This window comes from Mastacembelus armatus, chromosome 10 (genome assembly GCF_900324485.2).
Source record: "Mastacembelus armatus chromosome 10, fMasArm1.2, whole genome shotgun sequence".
Classification (NCBI taxonomy): domain Eukaryota; kingdom Metazoa; phylum Chordata; class Actinopteri; order Synbranchiformes; family Mastacembelidae; genus Mastacembelus; species Mastacembelus armatus.
In genome coordinates this window covers 12,436,390-12,458,332 of record NC_046642.1, presented here as the reverse complement: position 1 = coordinate 12,458,332, position 21,943 = coordinate 12,436,390, and the positions used below count along the sequence as shown (strand labels likewise).

The 21,943-nt window shown below is 41.1% G+C and overlaps 1 protein-coding gene across 2 annotated transcripts in view; it reads right to left on the bottom strand.

Moving 5' to 3' along the window:
• Positions 1-21,943, bottom strand: part of diaph1 (diaphanous related formin 1) — an 87,636-nt gene that overhangs the window by 6,740 nt on the left and 58,953 nt on the right. For both annotated transcript variants that reach the window (XM_026329934.1, XM_026329935.1), the window contains 9 exons: positions 11,075-11,167; positions 10,820-10,914; positions 10,413-10,514; positions 9,813-10,052; positions 9,222-9,351; positions 8,888-9,012; positions 8,566-8,730; positions 7,962-8,094; positions 3,596-3,685 (listed from right to left, as the gene is read on the bottom strand). In XM_026329934.1, the coding sequence (XP_026185719.1) occupies positions 3,596-3,685; positions 7,962-8,094; positions 8,566-8,730; positions 8,888-9,012; positions 9,222-9,351; positions 9,813-10,052; positions 10,413-10,514; positions 10,820-10,914; positions 11,075-11,167 (1,173 nt within the window). The remainder of the gene's footprint in view (positions 1-3,595; positions 3,686-7,961; positions 8,095-8,565; positions 8,731-8,887; positions 9,013-9,221; positions 9,352-9,812; positions 10,053-10,412; positions 10,515-10,819; positions 10,915-11,074; positions 11,168-21,943) is intronic.

The window sequence follows — 21,943 nt, the reverse complement described above, 5'->3', positions numbered from 1 at the left end:
CCACAAACACCAAGCTGGTGACGTCTGCAGTCACCGCAGCTGTGAAGAGAGGAAACAAAGAGGAGAAGGGGAGGGACACACTTCATGAACAACAGTGATCAATAGTGATTTTTGGAATTGGAAATACACACTTACATAGTAGGCACACTATTTTATAAGCCATTTGTATTTTGTGCTAAAAGTTACCAAACTAAACATAATTACAATGAGCATTTATTGACTTGACCGTTAGTCATGGAATATCTTTTTGCTAAAATAAAAAATAAAGCAGTATACTCCATATGTACAACTAAGAGTGTGAGTGGTTTTTCTTTTACATTTTTGGGGTCTTTTGCTTAAATGACAACACAGTAACTCCAGAAACACATAAAAACTTTGTCTTACAACTAAAACTCTTAGGTCATGGGAGCTTCCACCCTTACTGTGTTGTGAGAACACTGGTGTATCCTGATTTAATTGCTCTCCCCTTCTCCTGAACTCAACAAATGCTTTATCATTCCTTCAATTACGTTTTAATGTAGGAAAGTGAAGAAAGCAACATGTTCTAAATAATGAGATGGTATTGAAAAAGTAACGTGAGCGGACGGGTGCCAAAGTCCAGGTGTCAGGCAGCACAGAGTAGCTCACACGATTCGATGTTACATGCTGATGCAAGAGCAGCTTTACTGGTGTTTAGACTGACAACAGGTTAAGTGGATGCCTTTTCACATTTGGATGAAATATTTTGTAATACTTTACACCCAAAATATATCATATGTCTTATGTAAAAATGTTCATACTAAAATTATTTCTGAACAGCTGAAACTTCTGTTTTGATGTATGATGATTCATTGTGATTTTTCTCTATGTTCTATGATACCACAATCTCTCCCTGTCCCTTGCTCGTTTATAGATCACTCAAAGCAATGAACCTGTGATTTCTGTTTGCACACTCACGTGACATTTGACCTGTATTAGACAAAAGAGTTCAAATTATTCGCTTAGTTTAACTTCAAGTAAAAGTAATTACAATGAGGTGAGATGGACAACTGGTTTAACTGGCCTGAGGCCAAAATTATTCCACCTTTTTTGTAATTTAGTCACATATTTGACCTGAAATTTAAAAACCAATGAACGACTTTTTCCTGTAACTGTGGGTCCTTGATATTGTGTTAATATGTAACAGGTACAGAACTATTTAAAGGTAATTTTTCCTCTAATCTAAATCTCTTTTACCCACTTTTCTGCACTGTATACAGCACATTTTCTAGATGAAACACTACATGGAGTAAACACAACAAATACTCTGCATGCGTACATGAGCTGGATTAGAGGAGTGTTTTTGTTTTTGTCATTCTGCTCATGAAGGCTGCCTGTGGCATCAGTATTTCCTGATATGTATCAGTTGAGCCACAGTCAAGATGGTCCTCCTACTTCAGCTCCACTAAATTAAGACCTCTGACTCCACCAACCACTGAAACGTGCACAGTCAGAGACACACAAGCATAAACACACCCGCCTATTGTGTGGGGGAAAGGCTGCAGGCCCTTCCCGGCTGTAAGAAGCAAAGTGGGTAACTGGAAAGAAGCAGCTCTTAAATGTCAGTGTAAAAAAAAAAAAAGTAACTTCTAACAAAGCTGACAATGCCAAAAGAAGAAACAGCACAGCTTCGCACCCTCCATGTTAGCCATGGAAAATACTGTCCTTGAGCAAGACTGGGGAAGAGAGGAGACAGAACAGGCCCTGAGGAGTGATGTGATACATACAGTCACTTATATATTTCTGTTCCTCCACCACAGTGTAAATACGTAGGGAGGATGGCTTGCTCTCCCTTTCTTTCTCTCAGACACATTCAGGTATTTCCTGTTAAGGAGTGTGAGGTGGCCAAACAGTATTATGGATGACTGACTAAACCCTCAAGTGGGCCCCTGTCTTACTCACGCAGAGCTCCTTTCATCCCTCCATTTCCTCCTCTCACTGTTGTCTGAGTCAGTTTAGTAGTGATGATCTTGACCTGTGTGTTATTGATGGTTTGCTGCCCTTAGAGATTTGTCAGTGGATTGCTGAGGACCACTTCTCACAACTGCTGTTTTACTGTGATGCACAGTTACAGGTAATAGGCTAGAAAAACATTATGCAATTAAAGAAAAAGACAAAAGAGAAAGTAGAAACAGTGTACAAAAAGAAGGAATACAGTCTACCCTCCTGCTCTACACTCCTCCATTCTGGAGCACCACTTCACATCTGGCTTTTATTGAGGGAGGGATTAGGTTGCATACACAATTCCTCAACCTCTCTTATGCGTGAATACTCAACCCACATGAGTGCGTGTGAATAAACACACACGCACACACACAAACACAGGCTCTCTCTCAGTTAATGGCCACTGGATACTTTCCCATTCATATAGTTACACATAGATTTACTAAAACCAGGAGTCATGTTACGATCCTAATAGCTCACATGGCCTCTTTTTCATTTGCACGATCTTTCCTGGCTATATGTACAGACTGAAAAACACAGGAGAAACAAAAACACTTATCTCCACTAAGTGAAAATGACTAGACTGGGCAGAGGGACAGACAGCAAAGTAAGTACCTAACCAGATTACTGTGGTGTCTCCATGAGCTTACAAACTGAACAACATGGCTTGAATGAAAATCAATACAGGCTGGAGTTGCGCACAGGAGTATGGACAGGACACAGACTTCTGGCTAACCCAGAAATGAGAAAAACAGTTCTGCTCTGAAAAATCAGTTCTGTTTTGTTTTTGTTTGTTTTTTTAAGATGAAATGGAAAGTTGATTGATTTTGATACTACACCATTTATATTATCATTTCATGCAAACATTTACAGTGATTCAGGGTTTCAAAACTATCTCCAATCATATAAAACAGGTATCTACTAGTTCCATTTCCAATGTGTACACACCAGAGGGTTCAGGTTTTTCCACCACACTTCTGTGGATATCGCATGTTGCACAATTGGCTTCCCAAATAGTTCTAATAATATAAAATCAAGCTGTTTTTAATCTGACTTCTGAATAATACTGTGATGCAGTGTCAAACACTGATCTAAATCTTTCTGCAGACTGAAGGTATAACTTCCAGTAACAATCAGCAAATCTTTTTTAAGAGGAGGACTTGAATTATTCTTTTTTCTAAATATGTTAACAAGTTCCACAAATATGTTTAGTCTATTGCCCACTCACTGATCTCACTTCCTTAAACTTTCTACCCACACTCTGGTTTATCTTGCTTTGCTCTACAGTCATAGTGCCCTTGTATTTTATTTTTATGCAACCAGACCTCCTTTTAAGTGTCTTGCTGCCCACACCCACTCTTAGCACCCTCCCTCTTCTTCTGTTGTTGACCCAATCATTGGTGGAATTGGCTTTCCCCCCTGTAACCATGGTCAGAGAAAACTACCACAATCCCCAGTTCCTGAGCCATGCAACAGATGGACCAGAAACAGAGGAAGACAAACAAATCTGTTGTTGTGTGTTGACAGAAATATAAGGATAAAGAAGAAGAGGGAGAAGGAACAATAAATATATAAGACACAAAAACATTTGCTTGTTTTGTAAAGTTTTACAATTCTGCTTGTGCAAGTGTACCTGCTTGCCGAGGTCCCCTCTTTCTCCTGAATGCAGCGCCGGACTGGAGTGCCTCCAACAGGCCATCCATGATACCAGTTTCATCATCCTCTGTAAACACAGCATCAAAACATGGTATCAGCAACACATCAGCAAACACTAGACTAAATCAATATGTGGGTGCAGAATAAAACTAATTCATTCACGCCAAATAACTCCATATTCAAAAACATGTTATTTTGCATCAGTGTCTACTGTGATGTATAAAGCATTTTTCTTTCCCCAAAACATGGCAGTGATTGATGTTTTTTTTTTTTTAAGCACCATGAACCTATCCCTGTCTCTCTGACATGCTAACAGACATGCTGGCAGGGGATTATTTACCAGTCACATGGTCACATTGACAAATTAGTTACATTAACCCAGATAGGCGATGACCTAGTTTAGCTACTGTCACCACTACACACAGCACTTCCTGAGAGATAACGCACAAACACACCCTTTTTGGAAAGACACACCCGCTGAGACCAAACCTGCTCATAAACATCAAAATACTACAGAACGTATGTGTAATTGTTGGCTTAAGAGTTAAATGACCACTGAGTGAAAATGAAACTCAGATCTGTTTATGTGTATGGTCATCATTTGCATTGATGATTTCAGTGTTTGTGTTTGTTGACATTTATATTCTTTACACAGCCGCAGGAGCTGGTAGTCTTAAACCAGAAAAGGGGACAAACAATAGGGGGAAACTCCATGGCAATGCCACTGTGCATACAAATGTGTGAGTATTATCTTGGTCGTTTTGTGGGTAGGATTCAGTGCCACAGCTTAGTATCAGGGCAGATGGTTTTAATTAATTTTATTTTGACGTGCAGAGGAAGTGAGGGGTCTGGAAAAGGATGCAGGGGGGCTGGGGGTTAAAGGTTTATGTCGTCACACCCCCAAACCCCAAACACACAGAGGCACTCACCCACATGCAAACATGCATTCACATACACACAGAAACACACACACACTGCCTACACATGCATACACACATTTAATCCTGCAGTAAGCTATGAAACAGATGGTCTGTGGTCTTGTCCATCACTTTAGAGAAAGTCTTTCTCCCACGTCCCGCAAGTCTTGCACAGCTCACATACACCTCCCTATGTCCATGTCTCTGAACTGCACAAGCAGTTCAAAATGATATAGGTCATGTTTTTTTTTCCTTCCGGGGAGACACATCTGGCACATTTCCACTTACACTAATCACATGGTTGGCTTAAACTACTAGTAGAAGCACACAGACATACAAACCTAGTTGTGAGAAGATACTGGAGGCAGTAGAGGTACCACACAATGAGCTGACTGTGTAAAACTTACTGTTGTGAGTGAACTCTCAACTAGAACTTGTAAGTCCTAGGGCATGTGCACTCTAAAGCTTTATATATAAACAACTCTTTGTTTTTCCCTGAGTGTGGCCTAGGGCAGCACTCCTGATAAAACCATATTATAGACATTCTTTCATTAAAAAGATGATTTATAATATTGGGTTTGTTAGTGATTAGCAACAATGCTAATAAAGGGGAAACAACTGGGTTCAGTTACTTGTTGATAATCCTGTGCTCTTGTTAATTCACATAATTCTTCTATACAATAAATCGTTTTTTTAACTAACTGATACAAAATAAATATTCAAATAACCTCAAAAAGTGGTGGCAATGACATGTTCAGAAAAAGAATTACATGGATTTGGAGAAGGACCAAGTGAACACACTATATCCTGAGCACATAACTGCAGTGCATGATCGAAGCAGCAAGGTGTTGCCTGAAGCATATAAGAACATAAGACGGATTAATCAATGTAATAGCATTTGCTCATGAGCTCTTTAAAGTGCCTCCTTGAATCCTATCTACACTGGATGCACACATACACACACACACACGCACACGCACACACACACACACACACACACACACACACACCCACACACACCCACACACACACACACATGGTCTCTTGCACACATGCGCACACAAACAGAGGAGGAGGATATTATCTTGTGTGGAGCAACAGCACCTCTAATGGATGCCCACACAATAACAGACAAGAATATGCACAAGTATATTTACAGTGAAGAGAGGAGGAAGACAAACGCAGGAAGAGAACTGCTTCAAACAGGAATGAATAAGAGAAAGAAATATTGATGTTGGCTGGAAACTAAATTTCAAATTTTCCTAACACAACATGCATTTGCCTCTCTGTCACCAGGGGTAAGACATCAGGCTACCCAAGCTTATCCCTTCTCATCCACTCGCTCACCCTGCGCATTAACCCCCTTTTCTAAGAGACAACAACACAGTCTAATCTCCAGGGAACCATCTGCTGCCCTACTCTTCTCCTGCTCCAACCCTCCCCCACACACGATTCCCTCACTTGCTCCCTGAATGGAGCATGAGCACTCCTAGTGGCAGTTCCCAGCATATGTAGGGTGGGAGGGTGAAGCACACAAGAACGTACCCTTTGCCACATACACAAAAAGGCAGACACAGACTCAATGTTTCTCAGACAGTACTGACACCTAGTTGTTGAAATAAAGAATAGTTGCTTTCTATGCAGCTTTGGCATACAGCATCTCCAAAGATGAGTGCATGACTGCCATAGATGGATTTTAAGTATAGTTGCAATTGAGATTCATCAGGTCAAATTAGAGATCTTAAAAAGCAGATGGTGTTTGTGTACCTTGGATATAGAATTTAAATACACTGAATCCAGAGCTTTCTTAAACAAACAGTGTGAGTAAAGCACTTAATAATTACATTACAGGAAGATAAAATAAGTAATAATGCGTGAAGAATCCCAGTTGAATCAGTTATTCACAATAACTAAGATCACATGCTCAGCACATGTGCAGACAAAGGCTCCACTGAGTGGGCGCCTGTCTCACTCGTGGAAGAATGACAAGGCCATGAGCTGCAAACACACACTGATCTTCCAGGGTTTAAACAACAACTGGGATATTAAGTACACATTTAGGGAATTCATGGAATGGTAGGGGTATGTGAGTATATGTGTGGGAGAAAGGAAGAAAACAACCAACAAAGATGCTGGCATGAAACAGAGTAGCTGCTGAAAACAGTCATTGTGTAAAAGCCAGTATAAGAGTTATAAACAAATTCAAAACAAAGAACAGGTGTGTGTTGATGTCAAATTTGTGTGTGGCTGAATTTAAATAAGGGGCTGCTGGGCCACAGGGGCAGTCAAATATGCCACCTGTATGTAAATGATCTCTATCCCACCAAGACACACACCCACACACACACACACTCATCTTTGAAGTGCTATTATGTTCCATTTGTCTGCCTCCAGGGCTGAACATGAAATTTGACTATCCTTCTTTCTACCATAAAATGTCTGCACCATACTTTTTTCTTTCCACCAACTGGGGCAAAATATTTCAAGTGGAGCCCCAGTGCTGGCTGTCTTTAACACCCTATAAATGAATGACTAACACAAGGGGAGGGAAAGGAAGAAAAAAGAAAATGGAGTGATGGAACAAAAGCAAGAAAGAGAGGAGAGGAGAAGCCAGCTGGAACATGGAGAACTCGGATAAAGGCCAGAAAGACTTTACGTAAAGGAGGTTCACAAAAACAGACACACAAACACAGCACAGACACATCTTCTCTAGCACAAAAGCAAATACATTCAATCTTGGCAAACCAAAACAGAAACATACACACGGAAAAGACTAATTCAAACACATCTACACAGACAGAGTCTAGTGAGGCTGCAGCAAAATATGACTGTGGAACTGTGGGGTCCCAAGAGAACTCGACTAGAGCCAGACTGAGGAGGAATGTACTGAAAGTAGGTCACAGTCAGAGAGATGAGGGGAAAAGTGCCTGTGCATAAATGGGTGTCTGAAGGGCAGGATTTGAGTGTTAACTGTGTGTATACAGAGATGAGAGTGTGCCAAGTTGTGTGTGTTACACAGGGCAATATGCTGCTGGCCTTTTTGAAAGTATAACAGCATTATGTTTGTGGTGATAAACAGATTTAGGATTCATTTTATAGAAGCAAATCCCCCATCCACCACAGGAGTGAAAAGAGGACAAGCAGTTCCTTGTATACATCCTCCATGTCCTCGCTTTCTGTGGTGCCTCATTGTTACTTGCTTACCTCAAAACAGAGGTCATCAACATTAGATTAACTGTGGTCTATAAATACTGGTGGGTTGCTCTGACACACACCCACACACACAGACACAGACACAAATTCCACAGAAGCATGGACTCTGACTGCCCCCAACTGGAATCTGGGAGAAATACAAAATGAGAGCTGTGGAGTATTTCCCTGTCTGAGTCAAATGCAGGTGATCAGATATGATGCAGCAATTGTGACCTGCGTTGATGTCAAGGAGCTGATTCTTTTTGAGTTTCTCTTCCTTCTCCTTCTCTGCTTTCTCCTTGGCCAACTTGGCCCTCTTCATCTTCTCTTCAGCTTCCTTCCTCTTCTTATTCTCCATCACTGCTTGCTGGAGGAGGGACAAAAGAGAGAAGATATGTTAAGTTTGAGTGTTTGCTGGGAATAAATTGCTTTGACAAGAAACTAAGGGATACTTAAAATACAATTCTAGGGGACGGATGCATGAATGGATGTCTGAAAAGGCAAATTAAAGCTTCAAGTAGCAGTTATCCCAAACTAGGAAGACAAGTTACCTCTTACATAAGCCCTCTCAAACAGCACATTTGATGTGTAATCTCAAAATATAATAGAACCGCTCTCTTTCAATATTATGGCAATACAAACAGCTGCAGCCTCCTGTTTGCTTCTTATCCTGGTTTGACATTACCTTTCATCTTTCCCTCTTTCATCTAAATGTTTGATGCCACCTGTGTGTGTGTGTGTATGTCTTTCTACTATATTGTATGTGTAACAATGTTTTTTGAATGAGATCAGAATTGATTTTTTTCATTCACATGCACACACACACACCCACACACACCTGGAACATATTTTTGAAGGTGTTGAGGTCCCCGAAGAATTCCTCTATTGAGATTTTTTTCGTGTCAAACACAAAGTATTCTCCCAGGTCGGCATATTGCTTCTCCATATTCTTATGCAGCATGTCGAGCTTCTCATACTGCTCTTGGGCACTGCTCACAAAAATGTGGAGGCACGCTGTTAAGGAACACAAACCAGTATCTATTCATCTTTGCAAGACGCAGCTGACTATTTATGGTGACAAAATGGTTTGAATGTTTATACAAAGACTTTCAGACAACCATCAAACGGCTATACTAAATATGACGTGAATAAGAGGATATGGACATCTTCTTCACAAACAGGTCCTTGTCATTTTGTGGAGGAGGGAAGGTTTCCAGATCTTTCTCCAGATTCTTGATCTGACGGCCCATCTGCTCCAGGTTCTTCTGAAGTGTCTCTGCAGAAACTGCAGGAAACATAAGGAATGTTAATCACAGAGTGTCTTCATACTGTGTGAGCATCAACATAGCTAACGATGAATATATGGTGTTTTTTCATGTCTAACAGCATTAGCAAGGTCATACAGGCACTACAGATGTGCATACACTGCATACCGCGTCCATAAGGTAAATACAAACTGTAAACACACAGAGGTCTGTTAGATGTCACACCTACCTCTGCTGGCCTTTTCCACATGAATGAGCTCATCTGGAAAGCTCATGATATCCGAATACTGCTCCTGGCACACTTCAGCGAGGAAGTGCAGCAGCGTTTGCTTCAGATCAGCTGATTTGGTGTCACGTAGCTGATTGAAATTTAAAAAAAGGATTAATAAAGGGTAGAACAAAAATGCAACCAATCAAAAGTTAATGTCTGTATGTGCTGTCAAGTGTTTCACACTTTTACCTTCATAGATACATGTAAATCGATGTGTAACCAAGTTTGTGTTTCCAAAGTTCCAGCATTCATACACTTTTGTACGTTTGTGCCCATAATGGCCTTTTAATGGCAGATAAAATGCATAAAACAGTGTGGACAGCACTGATGGCACACAAAGAGAAGCCAAAGGGAGCACTGAACAGATTTAGTGTTTTCTAAACAACACTGCAGGTCCCAAAACTGTTTTGGGACCTAGTTTTCATAGAATATACTATAAATCAGGATGTCCACACATGACCTCACAGACGTACAGCACTAAAGGGGCCATTCTTGTGCATTCCCTCATGCATTATTACACGTGTGTAGTATGTCTTTGCTTCATTTTACCTTGCACAAGAATGATATTGAGAAGCCAAATGACTTTGCATTGCGGGAACCAGCATTCATATAGTTCCCAACCAGGAGAATGATCTGCAGCAGCTTGGAGAAGGTGTCACTTTTCCTGAGCTCCTCACAGGCTGCAGTCACTGAGACCACATCTGGCTTGATATTGTTTATCTGTTCCTCAAACTGCAGCTTGAACAGGATGGCCTGAAGCCTTGGCATCAGTCGCTTCACGGTGGACATCTGCAGAGACAAAACAGGGTGGGGGGGTTTTTGAGACCTACTCCTGGTTTGCTTGATGTCAAATAGATTGTGTGTTTGTGAATGTGTAGTTGTGTGTGAGTAAAGGGAATTTTATCCATTACTCATATCTTCCACAGCTGAACAAAGCATTCTCTGTTTGTCAGCATAAGGACAGTCTGTGTCTACTATATGGTTTAAGTCTAATTTCCTATCACAGTGATGTTTGTTGCTATGTTTGTGGTGTGTCATATGTAAGTCAGCTGAGAATTCAAATTTTACCCATTTAAAAATAAATTAATAAATAAATAATAATAGTATGTGTTTTATGTGTTTTCCCCTTTTGTGTATGTCACTCCTCACCACAACTCCAAACTGTTCAGACTCAGCCAAGTCATCATATTCATCCTTCATCTCTCCCAGTATACTCAGTTGTTCTTGCGCTGGCAATTGTTTGATCAGATTCTGTATGGGAATAAAAAGAGAAAATTTACATGACTAACCAGATATGCACTGATAGTTGTGCCTCATATACAGTATGTGCCACAAACTGATCTACATTAACACACAAAGACAGGCTGACTGACCAAGCAAACTCTTCATACATACGAATGTACCTCATCTACCCTTAAAACCAAATTGGAGAAATATCCAAAGGAAACCACATCAATCACAGCACAGTCTACACTGTATTAACATACATGAATAGATATGTAGATATAGAACATTATAAAACATCATCATATAAGGGGTAGGGTTTAGCTCAGTACCTGAACCATGGACTCTGTGAGGATTTTCTCATTGACCTCCAGGATGGCATTTTTTATGTCTTCATAAGGGAGGCGGAACGATCCCAGGAAAATGGCTGTGTGACAAAGAACTTATGCCGATCAGGATTCACTTGACGATGCATTAAATGTGGCATTTGAGTGAAAAAGTTCATTAAATGCACGTAAAGTCATGCAATGTCAGTGGTATATGTATATCAGGCTTTTATACATGTAGACATTTGCTAGTGAACTTACAGAGGTTCTGTGAAGACTTGGAGTCAAGAAGCTTCAGCTCCTTCGCCTTCTTCTTCTGCACCTTGTCGTCTCCGCCATCCTGCTCCTTTTTGGCTGATGACATTGATGAGGGTGGTGGCAACATTCAAGAAGTACAAAGGAAGGAGGACACTGTTAATTATATTTCTTGGTAACATTTCTATAAGATGACATACACCTGGCTATGAACAAAACAAGGACAGTAGTTAGATCACTAACAGAGAGAAGTGGAGTGGAGAGATGGATACAGGGCCTATATGATATCTATCAATACTGACAGACTTGGCAAGGCCTTCGCTTTTTTCACTCTCTCCCAACTGTATAGTGTCATGGAGGTGTAAGAACTATTGTATCAGTGGCCTTAGGTTAGACTGAACTACTATGAAATCACTAACACGAGGAAAGATGTCCCAGGGCTGGTAAATCTGGTTAGACATTTGTTAACTGTAAGGCATTTAAAGTTTGCAGCCTGCTTACACATACAGTATATTCCATCACACGACACACCACACACATGCAAACACACTTGACAGAGACATTCAGATTAATTTGCTCTGACAAGGTCAGGATTGCAACTATACGGACATGTCAGGGTGTGGGGGTGAATGTAAACTAGATGAGAATTAGGACTGACATACAGATTTGACCACATAACAGGCCACTGCACACGGGCACATCAAATCTAAGGTCAGCGCAGAACTTGATGTCACAGCTGTTCACTTCTGTTTTGCCAGTATTATCTAACCACACGTATTCAATCCGACCTTCATCTGAAAATGCAGCACAAATACTGTATGTGAAGATTAATGCTGAACTCATTAGCCAACTGATGAGATTGTCACTGACAAAAGTGATAATCAACTATTTAGTTATCTAACACGTACAAACACCAAACATTTTCTGGTTACAGCTTCTCAAATGTGAGGAGATCTCTCATTTTTATCATAAATCTCAGCTGTGGCTCAGACAAAATTAGTAATTAAAGTGTTCCACACTGAAGTAACTTGTGATGGGTATATATATAATGATTTCTGACATATCATAAAGTAGCTTACCCTTAATATGAATGAAAATTCAAATGACAGAAGACAGAAACTCTATTGGCCTGGGAGAACAAACCCGTCTCAAAGCCACAACTAGCTCTTAAATCTCTTCCATTCTTCTTCCACTTGTGTAATAATGTGGCAATAGCATGTTGGTCTCTACTGTACTTCTGCTCCAAACTCTTTTGGTTATGTCTAATTCTAATTTTCATTATGTCAAATGAGACTTTTTTACCTGTCTGCCTGTGGCCTTTTCCTTGTCTCATGTTCGTAAAGACAAGACAGGAATTGGGAACAAGAGAAAGCAGTTGGCAACAGTGCTGGTATGGTGTGTATAGTACAGGTTCTGTATGCAGTCTGCCTCTTTCACTTTCTGTCTGAAACACTCAGATAAAATCAGCCCATGTGTGCAGTCCACCTGTTTTCACTGAACAGTAATGACCTCATGTAACGACATGAAAAGCTACTATTAAGTGTTTATCTTAACTGTGGAAAACAGATTACTTACAAAAGCTTAATGGCCAGCATTACTGATATCTGTTATCCGTTGTGATTAAGGTCTACCCGACCCCCAGATCTATGTACTGTATATGTGGCCTTCATTTTCTCATGGTCATCTTTTTTCACTAATCTGTGCAAATCTTGTTAGATTAGTTGAAAACTGTCCAAAACGGATGTAGCAGAACTGTAAAGTTTCTCCATAGCGAAAGTCACTATAGAATAACTTTTCATTCATCCATCTCTTCATCCTTTCAGTCAAGCAGTGCTTTGTCTTGATGAGGGAGGTCAGTCACAGAGTCTGTTAATGAATCTAGGCCTCTTAATGGGCTAGCCATTTCTCCATTTAGCACACAGGCTAAAACAGGCACAAAACAGTCAGTCAGTGGACTGTGCTCTCAATAAGTGCCATTGTTTCACTCTGTACCAGCTTCAACTTTACAGACGCCCTCTCTAACAATCAACCATCACTTGTGTCTAAAGTCTGAATTAAGCTTTAAGGTGGTCTGAACTCTGCATATCTATTATACTGTAATTTGTGTTATATCAGTATAATCACCTGTGAGTATCACTACCATGAATCAATAACACTATTGTGTGTCTAACACTCCGGCTGTAGTCTCTGCTGAGAGCAGGAAGCCATTGCAGGAAGTTACCCATTACACACACACGGGATAGGAAAATGCATCAGGACATCAGAGAGGAAACAACATAAACATCTTTGCACAAAAATAAACACAAGTCACAGCTGAATGGTTAGGAAGAAACTCAAAGGAAGTGACAAGCTTCTACAAATAAACACCTTATGATGGAAACACAAAAGAGGGAGACTGATAATGACAAAAACAATCCACTGCATCAAAATCATGGCATCTAGAAAATTAGGGAAATAAAAACCTCTGCAGATAATACAGAGAAATAAAGAAACTGTAGAGTAATTACAATTTGTGATAAGTAAAAAGTTAAATCTCTGTGCATGATAAGAAATGTTCAAATATAGACTTGCTATAATGCAGATGAACATCTAATCTGGATAGTATATAATCTTAGTGACAATCCAGTTAGTCTAGGGTAAGAATAGTGATGGCATTATGTCACTAGGTCAGTGTGTAAGTATATCTCAGTGAGTGGAGTGCGGATGAGCGAGCATGTGTTTGTGTGTGTACATCCCTGTATGCAGCTGCGCTCTAGCCAATGGAATCAGGCTTATGTTGACATCACAGCTGATTCATAAAATGGGGGTCTGGTGCTCACATTGTAAAATGGCTGCTCTGTGGTTTGCACATGCACGCCGGCTCATTTTATTTATGAGCCGATGGCACCTCTAGGGGTAGCTATGGAGTACTGCACCATGTTACGCTTAGTCAATGTGGGGGAGGAGAGGAGATGGCAGAGGCAAAACACACATGTGGGACCAGACACACGCACAAAAACATACTTAAGAACTCAGGAGTGCTGACATCTTAACATTTTATTGTCCCAGCTGCCTTTTTGTTATACTGTCACACACAGAAGGCCCCTTTTCTGGAAGCACATCAAGACCACCACTTGTAACACACACACACACACACACACACACACACACACACACACACACACACACTTCTCTTTTCCTGGAACACCTCCCCCTTGTCTTCCCAACAGCTGCTTGGCACTGAGAGATGAGAGGGGGGGTTATATCTGTGTGTGTGTCTGTGCACAGGCAAATACGCATGTGTGTGTCATGAACGAAAAACTCATTTCTTCCATTTCTGAGTTCTGTTTTTAATTAAGTGGCAGAGAAAAAGAAAGGAAGAGAAAGAAGCAGAGATGAAAGCGGGGGAAGGCAGAATCATGAGAAGTAAAGTCATGCAGAGGTCTCTGTCAATATGTAACTAAGTGTGTGTGTCTGTCTGCACAAAGAGGAGTCTGTTTATCAGTCAGCAGACCTGAGTGTGTCCTTCAACCCCCCCTCTCCTCCTATCCCTTCCTCTCTCTTTCCCTCACTCCTTAAAAGGAGAAAATGTGTGGTGGTGAAGGTGATGGGTAGCCAGGCTTTGACAGAGAAAATGAACAGAACAAAGGAAAAAAGAAAAAAGAACAAGACAGTTAGGAACACAAAACAAGAGAGAAACAAAAGAGAGGGAAAATGGTCGATACAGTACACATGTCGCTGACAAACTCAAATAATAGTTTCAGCCCTCTCTCAGAAAGCAGACTTCTCTTTTTCAGTCTTTTCATGCAGTCTATTCATCTTCTCATCACCACTCCCTGCTTGTGGAGCACAGCAGTTTATTTTTAACCCACTAAAAGCTTTCAGATGATGTGCTCTATTGTATATCTGAGTGTGTTTTCATGGGCCCTCTGGTGGTAAGATAGCAGAAAAGCATAACAATAATTTATATAACTTTAAACTAACTTTTTTCCCTTTCAGCATTCCAAGACTAGGGGTTGTCTAAACTGGAACAGAGGAGGTTTATAGTTTCAACATCAATATTTGTGGGGTGAGCAGTTCTGTGAAAAAAAGTTGCTGACGTTGCTCAAATGAAAGAACTACACAGGGACACAGAAGGGTATGTCCCTTTGCCAACTTTTAACATCATCAAAAAGTAAAATGAAAAAGAAACCTAATAAGAACACCCTGTGTTTTCAGTTTAGAAAGTTTACTTTAAGACATTTTTTGGAAATACAAGGGGAAAGAGACAAAGAGGGGAAAAAATGGGAAGGTGGGTGCGGGGGTTCTTTGTCTAAAGTAAACAGAAGGCCAAAACTATGGCAGACAGAAGGACAGCTGTAGCCTTGGTCTCTTTAAACTTTAAATGTCCAACATTCTGTCACTGTATAATAGTGTGTGTGCGTGTGTTACAATGTAAGGCTGTTTGACAGAAGAAGAATAAGGGGGTTTCCACGGTAACCTTGGGTCTGAAAGAAACCCTTCATCCTGTTTTTCCACTGTGAAAGGAAATGAGGAGAAAAGATTCCTGACTGTGTGTGTGTGTGTGTGTGTGTGTGTGTGTGTGAAAAGGACCAGATGGCAGGGTGGGGCAGGGAGGAGGGGGGACGGGGGCAGGATGTGGGCGGGCCAGAGGCAAGGGGGAGGGTATGTGGGAGGGGCTAGGACTGTGCTCAACTGCGCACCCCTGGTGTATGAAAAGTGTAACTGCAGCTGAGATTATTTGCACTGGTCTAATGTTGATATTATCACATTAAATTTGCTTCAGAAATACAAAAACAGGCAAAATATTGTTCTAAATTATCTAGAAAAATCATAATTACTGAACCTTGATTACTGAACTACAGTTTTTGTAATTAGACTTCACCTGTTGGCTCAACGTCACACTTCAAATAAAGACTTTGAAGCACCATAATTTTCAATTTTCATTTAGTATTAGAAAAGATTTTTTAATCTGTGCCTATTAAAATACACTGTATCAATATTGAAAAATTCTCATGCAGTGATCATGTACATAGCTTTAAAAACATATGTTACCAGATCTAATTTAAAATTAACATCAAATAGTTTGTGGTCTTTGTCATTAAATTCTGACCACATGGCATGTTGTAGCCCTCTCTGGCATCGCAGTTAGCGATACAATACAAGCGGTAACGTACAAATCACATGTGTATTTTAGAATTTTCAAACAAAATACGTTGGTCTATATTTTAAATATTAAATGTGACAATTTTACAGCAGTGATGGCACGCCTGGTGTTCTGAAACTTCTAAACTTGTTCTGTTTTGATCAAAATATCAAACTTTAATATACTATAAACTGGAAGAACTCTCTATAGTTAGAGAATCACAGACCTTCAATGGAAAACATTCGAGAAGTACATTGACTATTATATACTTGCCTCAAAAAAAAAAAAAAATAATTCACATATTTAACATATTATTTAAAAGAATTCAGTGTAGTCCAGGGTGTTAATGGGGTTGTATCAAAATATATAATGACTACAGGAGGCAGAAAGTGTGGGTTCATCAGTGAGGCTGCTGTTTATATATGGAGTCACAGTGCCCTCCACTGGGGAAACTGGTGTACTGCAGATAGATGGTGCAAGGCTGGCAAACCTCTACACCTGCATATACTGTTTATTACTTTCACTCACCATCAAAGTTGTGTGTGTGTGTGTGAGAGTGTGTGAGAGAGAGAGAGAGAGAGAGAGAGAGAAGAATAAAAGCTCAAATAAACAATCTGCTTCGTGTGTGAGTTTATGTGACAGCACAGGGCACAAAAGGAAAGGAAACAGAACTGGAGAGCGTGTGTGGAAGTGTTTGTGGGCAGAACGAGGGTACAGAGGTTTGGAAACAGTGGATTCATGTGTGTGTCAGTGTTGTTCTCGCAGGGCCATTCTGACCTCTCTCTGCTCTTTTGGCCATGAAGGTCTTCAGCGATGACGCACGCACGGCACGTAACAGCATTAGTGATGAGACACACATACACACACTCAGAGTATGCTGCCTGCATTGCTGATAAGGTGTACTACAGTCGACACACCGACACAGCACTACCTTGAACTCCAATTCGCACTTGCTGAAACCACACAAACAGCCCATAAATCCCCACAGCAAATAACAGAGGACACAGACAGACCCCCCTACCTCACACTCTCGCGCACACACTCACTCACTCACACACACACACAAGGAGAGGTGAGCTGCTATGTGGTGCTTATTAAATCAGTCCTATATCAGCCAGTCTCCTTGGGACAGCAGAAAAGATTTACTACAGCAATTACACTGGCTAATTACACGGAGGAGAGATAGAGGGAGTGAGGGAGACCTACAGAGTGTAAAGAAGAGAAGGAAATCAAATCAAACGGAGTGAGAGCAAATAAAAGGTGTGAAAACTGAGACGATGAGAGAGCAAATAAAGGGGAGAGAGAAAGAGAAATTAGTTTAAAGGACAGAAACTATGAAGATGTGACCTTGAGGCAGCTATATTACCTGAGCCTTGAACAGGGGTTCAGTGTTCAAACTTACAAACCAGCTGTGTGTGGAGAGGCTGACTAAATGATTCACTGAGTATATAAGTAGTTTACTGTGGCACCCTGGTAGTCTGTGTGCTGCTGGTGTTATTCACAGTGTGAATGTCCTTGACGTTGCACCGGTCTCCATAGAAGAGTGCTCCCTCTGCGGGGAGGAGAGTGAACTGCATGATGAAGTTTAGTCTCAATCAACCCTGATCCTTCTTCCTACAGTATGCTGTGAATTGCATGGGGCTACATTTCCAGTACAGATACATACTTTGTCTCATAAGCACGTGTGGTGTATGAGACCGAGGCTAATGACAAACTCTCACACTGAATATAACCTCTAAGAGTAGCAATTAAGAACTACTAATAAACTTGATAATCACTCCATTTATCTTCAATATACAGTGGGGATTTAAATTAATTAGAGGTTGTGCAGTAAGTATGGATCCAACTTCATTTCAGTTGCTTGGATTCAGGTCGTGCAGTGCTAGCTGAAACTGACATTTCCCTGTTAGTCAAGTGTACTGTCCATCCTGACCAGTCTCATGACATATGCACAACCATGCAGAAAGTCTCATTTACATGAGCACAGAGGTAGGAATGAAACCTTATAAATTGGATTTCTATCTCAATTAAAAAAGTTAGATGAACTGTAATACACATGCACCCCATGAGGCACATTGTGCCCTGGGCAAAATGGATTAGGTGAAGCACTCCTGTCAGTCCTCAAATATTCATTATTTCCCTATAGATAGCAGACAGACAGCAGAGCGGGAGCAAGAAATAGGGATAGTGCAAAAAAAGAGCATGAGTATGGGATAAAAAGGCACTTTATGAATACAAGAAGTTCTGACATGCAGAGTAAAACAGATGAAAGGAGGACAGAGAAAAATGGAGGTCTACACGGTGTCATGCCACAGAGGACAGTTAAAAGCTCATCGCAGGGCTGGAGCACACAGTCATCCTGTTAATCCCTCAGTTTCTGTCCTCCCGTCTCCAACCATCCATCCCTTTACTCGTCTTTATCTCTGCTTCAGTGATGAGGACAAAGGAAAGCACTCACTCATTTGCTCCCCCCCGCCTTTCTCCTTCTCGTGGTCTCTTAAGGCCAGGCTTGCAGGCCTGATTAACAATTGTGTCTTGACCGCATGGTGGAAAGACTGGCACGCGTACACATGCAACGAAACGGAGGACCAGGGCCAGTTTTGCTAGGTCTAATAAACCCCTGAGCGAGGCCCAGAGACAAAGATGGTGCTGGAGAGAAGGAGGGAGTTTTGCCATTTCTAAAGTCAGCCATCGCTTGCAGGACACACACATAAACTTGAGAAAGTGTATCTATCTGGAGGCAAAAGGATTGTCACGTTTTTTTTTTTTTCCCCTTCTTCTCAGCCAACACGTTACTATGATTAAGCCCAGAGAAGAGAGAAGAAGAGAGAAAAGGAAAAAGGGAACACAGGAAAAAAAGAAATATGTAGAGTAATGCTAGAGGAGAGGCAACCAAGATGAGTAAGAGCAGAGCAATTGCAAGGCGAGGCAGTAAAGAGGAGATGAGACTGAGGACCAAAAACGATGAGGAGACCACGAGACGATGAGGAAGACTGTGCAACATAGTCAACAGAAGAGGAAGAAAAAGGGTTAGGGTTAGATTTGATCATATAGAACCAAACTTAGCCCACTAAACAAGAATTTAGTGTGGTTTAAAAAGGCTTAGAGAATCTTTGGAAAACCTGCAACTATAGTTGATCCTGCAGTCCATACAGTGAACATTTCTTTGCATTGGTGTATGTGAACCTATCTCTTTGTTGCAAATGCTTTGGGAGAACTACAGCAGGTGTTTGAAATACATCAATAACACTGGATCATAGGCAAACTAAGTAGCTGGAGGGGGATGAGAACCATGATCTGGCAACCTCCACCTGTGCGTGGGAACCTGGGGAAAAGTCTGTCTCATCAAAGATCCACTAGGGTGCTGCAGGGTTTAGTGAAATCAGTTTTACCCGCTCCACCAAAGAGAAAAAAAAAAATACTCCAAATAAACAAAACAAGAGAAAAAGATATTTAAACAAAGAGACAGACGTGCAAATCCTCTCCTAGAACATCTGTCTGCCGGCCTCTCTCAGGAATTGGCTGTAGTTGGGGCTAGGAAAAAAAAAAAAAAAGACACACAAGCATGCACACAAAGACATAAACAAAAAAACACACACAAAAGTACACACCTAATCCCACCATGTGCTTAGTGAGCCATCAGGGAATGTGCTGCCAATCAGACAGCTATGTGACGCTGGGCGAATGAAAACAATCAAGGAACAAGACACAATATGGCACAGAGACTGGCATGTCTTTTACGCATTATATCTGGCAGTGTATGTATGTGTGTTTGTGCAACTGAGGTCAAAGACATACACACATAATGCCAACCAGATCAACCAGCCTCTGTCCTCACCCAATGCATTCCTACAGGGGTTGTTCTGGCTCTTCTTTAACTGAAAATGATTGATAGTAATGAAAATAGTAAATAATTAAGGAATCACTACATCCTGCCCCCAAGTCATTGGATGAAAGCATCTGTACATTAAACAGACAAAAGATTATCTAATTACATGTCCCATGTTTACAGGCTAACCTTTATGTTTTTTTTTTCTTTTACTATTTAAAGAACAGGACAGTAGAGGACTAGTCTCTACAATATTGACAAGTTCAAGGTGAGTGAGTGCAATGTAATATTTTAAATATATTAACCCAACTTATGCCTGTAAAAGAACAGGATTACTTTTTGAGGGCTGACAGTGAACAGAATGCTCCCGAAAAATATAGTATTACAAGAACACAGTACTTCCTTTAATCTACCTGTTGTTTGCTCTGTGGACTTGTGACCTAGCATGTGTGTCTGTGTGCACGTCTAGTAAGCTATCGCTCCTCTCTCTGTCTTGTCTCTTCTCACGGCTCAGTGAGTGTGTCAGTCTACATTGGCCCTCTTTCAGAAGCTACTGAGAGATGGCAGGACCATTAAAATTTAACCCACTACACCCCCCAACTCACCACACACTGACAAGACAGGGAGAGAATGGGAGAGATAGCTAGGAAGGCATGCAAAAATGTACAGGCATGAACCTAACCACAGATATACAGACAACCGTGCACACACGCACAACTCTCACCCCAACACACACACACACACACACACACACACAAGCTCGCTCGCTCACTCACTCCCTCCCTCCCCAAGGAGCCACTCAGATGTGATAGCGAGAGATGGGGAGCGACGGAGCGAAAGATCCTATACAGATGGAAAGTAAAGAATAAGATGGAACAGATTACTGCTTTAAAACCACACACATCTGATGCATAGATGGCTATGGAAATGAGTGGCATCAATTCAGCAGGGGAAGCAGTGAATGTTTGTGGGCCTTATGTCCTATCACTCAGTACTATCCCTCTCTCTAAATCCACATTTTCACACTTTCTATTAAATTCTCCATCACTAATTCACAAGCAACCATTCCTTCAGTTTCCCTTCCACTATTCTCTAAATCATTCACCCGTTTTTTTTTTGTTTTTTTTTTAAAATAAGACTTCATTTTTGTGTTGCCTCCCATCTTTCTACCTGTCTTAATCTCTTTTTTTCCTGTCCTTTTCTGACCCAGTGGCATGTGGGATTGTAGGCAGTGCTGGAAGGCCTATGGTCTCTTAATTAAGAATCAAGGCGGAATGAGGCCACAGTTAACGAGGGGACACACAGACACACACAGACATTTGTATGGCTTTACTTTTAAGGACCCACACTGTCTACAGGCCCCGGTGCTAAAAGTTAACATCAGTGCCAGTGGTTAACGTCAGCATGACCTGACCTGAGCCCATACCCTCTAACACTGATCTAGACCTGACTGAAACTGGAACCAGAAATCCAAGGCCTAATGCTTAAAACAAAAATGTCTTCACTTTGCAGTACCATCTTTACTTGTAATATCTAAACTCCAAAGACAGAAGCACATAGATAAACACACAAGTTTTTAGGACATGCTCACAACAGAAAAGAGTAACAGACACTGTTAAAAATCACAACCACCCTCCACCCCATCTCCCCACACACACCCACGATTTCCTCTTTTTTCACCCATCACAACACCTAATCAGAGGCTGAGGACCTGGGTTGAAATCTGCAGGGCTAGGACTCAATCAGCTAGTGCAATCAGACAGAGGAAACACACACACACACAACTACAATTACACACAGGCATGACACACACACTCATAATAAGCCCTGGGCTGACAGACGAGAGGAAGGCCATGATATTATTCAGTCTACCTCATCACAACTGTAACCAACACACATACACACGCACAGAAGAGGCGGG